The 7,467-nt window shown below is 43.7% G+C and overlaps 1 protein-coding gene across 2 annotated transcripts; it reads left to right on the forward strand.

Moving 5' to 3' along the window:
• The first annotated feature begins 6 nt into the window (after positions 1-6).
• Positions 7-7,461, forward strand: GLRX (glutaredoxin (thioltransferase)). Of its 2 annotated transcripts, none has more exons than XM_012721783.1 (3): positions 7-233; positions 5,335-5,454; positions 6,910-7,461. In XM_012721783.1, exons 1-2 carry the CDS (start codon positions 27-29, stop codon positions 5,446-5,448), a joined length of 321 nt encoding a protein of 106 aa, XP_012577237.1. In that variant the 5' UTR covers positions 7-26; the 3' UTR covers positions 5,449-5,454; positions 6,910-7,461. The 2 variants fall into 2 exon arrangements, with proteins under 2 accessions (XP_012577237.1, XP_012577236.1); XM_012721782.1 differs by having other exon boundaries at positions 6,913-7,461.
• Positions 7,462-7,467: the final 6 nt, after the last annotated feature.

Below are 7,467 nucleotides of genomic sequence, written 5' to 3' on the forward strand. Positions count from 1 at the left end.
TCCCGGGGAAGCAGCAGTCTGTCAGCATGGCTCAAGAGTTTGTAAACAGCAAAATCCAGCCAGGGAAGGTGGTGGTGTTCATCAAACCCACCTGCCCTTACTGCAAAAAGACCCAAGAGATCCTGGGCCAATTGCCCTTCAAAGAAGGGTTTTTGGAATTTGTCGATATCACAGCCACCGGTGACACAAATGAGATTCAAGATTATTTGCAACAGCTCACTGGAGCCAGAACGGTGAGTTTTGGGGCTCACTTTGAAAAGGGTGGGGGAAAGGCTCTGGAATTCCTTGTCCTTGTCTGGGCTGTGAACGGGGTGCATTTGTGCCTTTCTCTAGGACACCGCTAGGGCTCTGTCGCGGCTCTGTCACTGGGCATCTGGCATCTGGAGGGCCCTGAGGCTGGAGGAGGGCGCTGGGAGAAGACACCGCTCCCTTGAATGGGAAGTTGGGCTGCAGCCAAAGTTCCTCTTCTGGGCTCAGAGGAGGGAGCAGGGCCAAATGTGCCTGGAGTCAGGGTCAGTGGACCTGGCAGGCAGCTGTCAGGGAGTCACTGAAGAGAGATCTGGAGTCTTTGTCTTAAGCACTGCTGAGAAATATATTTTAAGCTTGCATTGCTGAGCTGGAGGGTGGGGTAGAGAGGCCAAGAGGAATGGTACGTTTGTTATTCAACAGGAACCTATGCACTCCTCTGTTTGCACACTGCCTCCTGGGGCTTGATTTTTCTTCAACCTTTTTTCTAGGCTCCCTTTCATCATAACCTAATTTACTCACTTTCCCCTCTCTCTTTCCACTGGAAAAATCTAAAAGAGGCAAAGTTACTTGCCTCTCACTTACCAGATGTTTCCAGACCTGTCACAATGGGGCATCCAGAGGTCAGAGCTCAGGCCTGGCTCTTGCATTGGTTTCCTCTGAAATCCCCAGCAAGTCACCACCTCCGTGCTCTTTTAGACTCTCAGCTGCAAGAACAGACTAAAGCAAGCAACTGCTGAGTCTTCTGTGTATGAGTAAGAACCACGGCCTCCTCTTTCTCCATGCCAACAGCTTCTGGAGGGATGCTCAGCCGGCTAAAGGGCGAGTATCCATCCGCTCTGAAGTTGCCAGGGGAGGAGAGAAGTCCCACCAGCTCATGCCTTCAGGATAAGTTCCCTTTCAGGATGCACATTCTTGACATGTGCAGAAGTGCACATCCCCGTTCAGGGCTAGTTTAGCTTACTAGGTTTTCTCCGGGTTTTCGGGGTAAAGCACTGGAGGCTTTGCCTGTTCAGTCAGTGATGCTGTAGAGGGAGGCTGAGTGCATTATCCTGTTACCAGGGCCCCAGCTATCTAAAGATCTTTGGTCATGAGCTTTCAGTTATGAGTAAATTCTGGGGCTGTAATCAACAATGCTGTACTGTATACTTGAAATTTGTTGAGGGATTAGGGCTTACGTGTTCTCAGTACAAGGACACAAGTGGCATCCGTATGAGGTGATGAAAGTGTTAATTAACTTGATGGTGATAATTATTTTACAAAGCTTATGTCTATTCAACCATGGCACCCACCTGAAATATATTCCAATTTATTTGTTAATTAGATCTCCATAAATCTGGAAAGTTTATTCCCTATCCAAAACATCAAAGATCCTCTGGTAATTACAATGTATAACTCATTCTGGGAATCACAGCCCCAGGCTGGCCAACAGGAGGAACAAACGTCTTCCTGCATCTATGCAACAATTTTTCATTTTTTTGGTAAAGCAAATTTTTGGTAAAAAATGGTCCTTTAAGCTTTTGAATCTATAAAAATATTTATCATAACTTCTTGATTTCTGAGTGTGTTTCATGGGGAAGAAAAATCATGTAAACTTGATTCCTTGCAACAGTGAACAATACAAACAGTAGAGGCGCAGCAGGACTGGACTGACATAACCTCGGCTGGTGATGGGGCCATACACTTGGAGAAAACTCTTGGTTTGCGCTCCTCAGCTCCTAAATGCATACCTTTATTATTCCTTCTCTGATAACTTCCTTTCTTCATGTAGATCTATGCTTCTGAAATATATCATCTTCTCTCTGAAGAACATCTTTGGACATCTGCAAAACTGGCCCATTGGCAACAAATTCCTCAACTTTTGTTTGTGTGAAAAATTTTTTATTCTTTGCTTTTGAAGATTTTGCCAGAGACAACAAAGATGGTTAAGCACTTACTAAGTGCTACTAAGTCTCTGGATAGTGAGGGGGAAAAAAAAATAGAGGGGCAAAATAAAAACTATTTTGTGGAACTTATATTCTAATAAATACTGTAGATAAAATATTCAATAGTGTTTTGAAAGTCACAAGGGATAGGTGTGCTGTGGAGAAGAACTAAGTAGGAAATGGGGTCAGGCAGTAGGCAGAAGGTACAGTTCTCGGTGGAGTCTTCAGGGACTCACCGGTTTGAGTAGGTTTCTAAAGTTGGTGAGGGAGCCAGGCACGCAGAAACTCAGGGTCAGCAGTCACAACAGTTTACAGTGGACATTACCTAGCCAGAAGGCCTGCCTAGCCAGAGAGTTTCTAATTCAAAGAGTAAGATGAGAGGAGGTCTGAGAGATCATGGGGTACAGGTTGAGAAGTCCTTATGGACTGTGGCATGTGAGGTGACCTGAGATGCCAGTGGATAGTCTGGAGTGAAGTGACTGGATCCACCTATTTTTGCAAGGCTCCCTCTGGCAGCTACATGGAAACAGGACTGTAGCCAAACAGGGGGGACAGCCTGCAACACCCAGAGGGTGCAGCAGAAATTTGGGTAAGAAATGATGTTGGCTTGTTCTAGGGCTTAGCAAGGAGGTGGTGAGGAGCGGAGAGAAGTGGCTGAGTAGCTGCTCTGAGTAACTGTCTCCACTCCCTTTCTGCCTCTTGCCTGTGCCAGACTCTCAATGTGCTCTCAAAAAGGGGATGGCGCCAGAAGAATTGCAGAGGGTACATTTCCTCTTCCTTCCTCAGTTAAATCAAGTTTCCTGTTTGGTCACCACAGGCTACACCCCCCCCACCCCCCCATCCAGCTGAGCCTGTGGTTCCTCAGCACTCCAGGGGGGTGGGGGTGGGGAGAGGCTGTCCTGTCACTGTGCTTTAAGGTGGTTGTGTCACTGCTGAGTCCCAAGGGTGGATGGTGGATGGGTGTTTAGGGCTCAGGAGCCTTTCAACACACAGACAAAACAGGCTTCTTTGCCAGATGCTGTGCCCACGAAGGCACCCCAAGACAGCCTGATCAAATTTCAGGACTTAACTCTGGAGAACTGGAGCTGGAGGCTTTGGGTTTTTAAGGCCTCACTTAACCTTGGAGGAATAAAGGCAGCTGCTCAGAGTTAACCTGAGCTTTGTAACGGGTGATATCCGAAGCAGAAGTTAGCATTATCTAGAAACTTGAGATATGCAAAATCTTGAACAGTTAACCAGTTTTTCTGCATCAGAAAGATGCAGTAGGGAGTAGAAATCCATTTTAACAAACTGACAATGCTGTTTGAAGACCACTGTGGAAGAGGGGACTTCTTGCTCAGGGCATTCTTTCTAACTAATTCAAATTCAGTCAACAACTTGGTCCAGGGTGAGGAAGTAGCAATTCTTAAGAGTAGTGAACAGCTGCCCAACTGTTTCTCAAAATAGAGAAGTTCGAGAATGTCTACTTCTCTTCCTTAATGAAAGCTCTGATGATCTTTAGTCAATATCTGTAATAAAAAGAGCCTGCAGTACAACAATATTAAAATTATATTAGGGAATTTATTGTATTTATTATTCCAACTGACCACAGCTAACTGTGAGGAGAGACACTAACACGCCCCATTAATTTAGGAGGGAAGATTTTTTTTCTCTTAGTGACCAAGAACATGGGGCAATTTGCCTTTCTGATCTCACCTTTCTGTGGCTGTTCTTTCAGCTGATAAAACTAATGTTGCTGAATGGAACCTGAACTTTGCAAAGCCCCCACAAGCCCCATGGGACAGGTGGGGCAGATCCTACCTGCCGTGCCAGAGAGGATGCCACCAAGATTCTCCCTGCAATAGGAGCATTCTTTTCCTGGAGTGCAGGAAGTAGTTGTAGAAATGTCGTGCGGGGTTCATTTCACTTTGGGCTTTAATTTTTTTTTTTTAAGATTTATTTATTCATACAGAACTGGGGTACAGGCCAGAGATGCGGAGGGTGAGAGGATTTACCAGAGACAGAGTGGGGAGCAGAACAGGCAGAATGACGAAGTACACTACTGAGGGGAGCAGCGGGTGGGTCAGGAGAGATCTGCATCGCCATGTGGATCTCCTCCAGAGCAAGCAGGCAGGCAGGCAGGGATCGAACTCAGGAGGAAGTGGCTCAATCTTCTTAGTGCAGTGCTTTAAAACCCCTGCCCCACTAGGGAGGGCCAGGGCTTTAATTTTTAAGGCTGCTTAATATTTAAAACCCTCTTCATTCAGACCCTCTTCTTAATAAAAGTACAACATGGACTTATCTAAATAATTTAGTTCTTTGATTTCTCACATTTGAGAAAAGATCACATGCATTATCTCTTCTAAGGAAAAAATAAATCTTTGAGAATATCACTTTGTCTTTCACTTTCTGCCTTCTGGTGTGCTCCTAGTGTTCAGGGAGAAAACTGCTTTTGACCACACAGATGACCTCTATTTTATGCTTATTTCATCAGTATCAGCATTTCCATCTGTGACATTCTTGACTGGAGGTTGTCTGAAAGTCTCTGAAATACCTAGAGGCAGGCAGGGACTCGGAGTATGACTGGAGTGTACAATGAGTTGTAATACTGTCTGTCGTGGGTGACACCCACCTAACCCCATACCCCAAAGTGCTTCCACTTTGTGAGAGACCAGGGGTTACAGAAGTGCTCACCACCCTCCCCAGCTGAGGACAGAACCCACAACACAAGCTCATAATAAACTGGATCTGAAAACCAGGCACAGGACCTAATGCAAATACCTTGCCAGCCGTTTTTGGAAACGAACTTCTTCCTGGTTGTCAGGGCCCAGGCTTAAGGGTTCATGTGTGGTCTCTGCTGCAGAGAAATCCAAAATCAGTCAGTGTGGTCCCAGGCTGCAGCGTGGTTGTCCCTGGAAAGTGTTTCCATGTTGTGATTTTTAAGTCACTTTGGGCAAAACTAGCCATCTCATGAGTGACACCCTCAATTTGAAAAATATCCTGACTTGAAAAAACATTCCCTAGTAATTTTACCCTATAGCAGAAAGTTTGACTTGAAAGAACATATACGAGGAGGTTGTCACGTGATTTGAAATGCAATTTGGATCATAGGAAATGTTTTAAGATAAATGATTTATTCTAATCGAATAATTTCCTTACGTGTCCTGCCTGTTGGCTTTTCCAGGTGCCCCGGGTCTTTCTGGGTAAAGATTGTATAGGTGGATGCAGTGATCTAGTAGCTATGCAACAGAATGGGGAACTCTTGAAGCGGCTAAAAGAAATTGGAGCTCTACAATAATTACAGGTGAGTGACTGGCGGCATTGGTCTGGGAACCCTGGGAGACAGTGAAATTCTGTTGCCATATTTTATAGTTTAGGAAAGCTGGGGAAAGGATGACATGAGGTGATTTGAGCAGCTATGGTGTCATTAAGTACAATTTTACAAAGGGATTGTGTCAATGGCAAGAAATCCTTTCACATAACATGCCAGACACTAGAATGTAATCATGAGCAGAAACGTAACATGGAACTCATGTTCTAGAGAGTTAGGCAGATCAAAAACAAATACATAAATGATTCCTAAAATAAATAGAATAATGTGGTAGAACTTGGTAGGGGGTGTAAAACTAATTTAATATGGTGAGGGAAGGCCTTTCTCAGGATGCATTAAATGAGCTGGTCGACACAGGGAATGAAGCAGAAGAGTTTGCAGGCAGAGGGAAAAGTGCAGAGTACAAACACTGGAGCGACAAGTATGGAATATTCACACAACACAAAGCAAAGAAGGGCAGACTAGAGTGCAATGAGAAGTAAGAGTAGTAAGAATTGTGGGCAGGACCCCCCATGCATCATAACCAATTTGGATTATTCTAAATGCAGTGGGAAATTAAGGAAAGTTTGCTTTACCTGTGTCCATACTGCAAATCAGTTCAACCTACTTGGCTCTCCAAAAATATTAGCCTAAGGAGGTCCTTGGCTCAATGGAAACCTGTCCAGTGATGAACTCTTCAGAGAGGAACCAGAATACTTTTGGGGTCTCATGAGAGATCCCCCTCCTCCAGCTGTTAGTGCCAGCTGGCATCTAACCAGGTTGATCTCTAAACTCACACACAGAATGACTCAGTGGGTTGGTGTTGGCATTTTTTGTTAGTCAAAGAAGAAATGCATGTTTATGTATGGTTCGTTAAGTAAAATGTTCTTTAAGGAATATTTATTTCTGAAGTTAATAACTTACCTTTAGGCTATGAGTGTATATAATGTGTGTTATTTACTCAGAATAGCTACAGAAGTTTTAAAAAGTCTGAAACACAGCTGATTTCTCTGATATAAAATTGTCAATGTTATAAAGCTTCTAATCACAAGTAACCACATTATCACAGCAGGTGAATACAGTGTTTGCATTTGTTTTCTGCCTTAGCTCTCCCCATGAACTAAAGCACTGAAAACCCAATTAAATGGATGTCAGATGTTTCCTATTCTGTAGCAGCTTAGACTTAGTTTCCTAGAAAGATGGAAAGTAATATTTCCCTGACTATCTCTGTGTTGGATGGGTTCTCTTTATTTATTTACATTGTCCTTCAGTAGTGCATGATCTCAGTATTTTGTTAGTATTTGATAGTATTTTGCTCTATCTCAAGACCATCTGAAACAGATTGTTTAGATAACAAGTGTAACTGCTCTGGTAATAAATGGAAATGAGGGAAATTTACCTTTGCAAGAAAATTCAATTCTTTGCTTTTGTTTTTATTTTCTGGCAAAGCAGTTCCCAAGCTGAAGTCCCCCTGAGAGATGGATGGCATCGCAAATGATGACAGCACATCAGTGAATGAACCGGGGCTCTATTTACCCAGCTACAGCAACTGTTGACTGCCAATTCTGAAATAATATTAATGATAAAAAGGGAAGGGTTGGGGGAAAAAATCAATCTTTTTCTTCTTTTGATTCAGTATTAAAAGTAGACCAACTTGCCCCAAGTTATAGGTCAGAGAAGGTTGATATATAGCTTAGAATTCTTCTAGATTGATCCTTTGGGTTCCATGGCTTAGGATTCATGCAATGACCCCAGAGAGGGTCTTTCTGTTTGGCAATGGGTATGTTGAGTGATTTTAATCATGGGGTCCTCAGACCTACCCCATTCTATCTTAAGAATCAGTGCTCTGAGCTAGTGTTACAGACCTTGATAATTCAGATCTTATAGGAGCTGCTCAACAATTCTGGGAAGGGCCTCAGGACTCAACTGAGAAGCTCCAGATGGAAATTTAAGCTCAGTTGTTTTCAGTGGGTGCCTCAGGATCAGAGGTTCAAGTGCAGTTGTTGC

The sequence above is a fragment of the Condylura cristata genome, unplaced genomic scaffold (genome assembly GCF_000260355.1).
Source record: "Condylura cristata isolate star-nosed mole 26May11 unplaced genomic scaffold, ConCri1.0 scaffold00007, whole genome shotgun sequence".
Taxonomy (NCBI): Eukaryota; Metazoa; Chordata; class Mammalia; order Eulipotyphla; family Talpidae; genus Condylura; species Condylura cristata.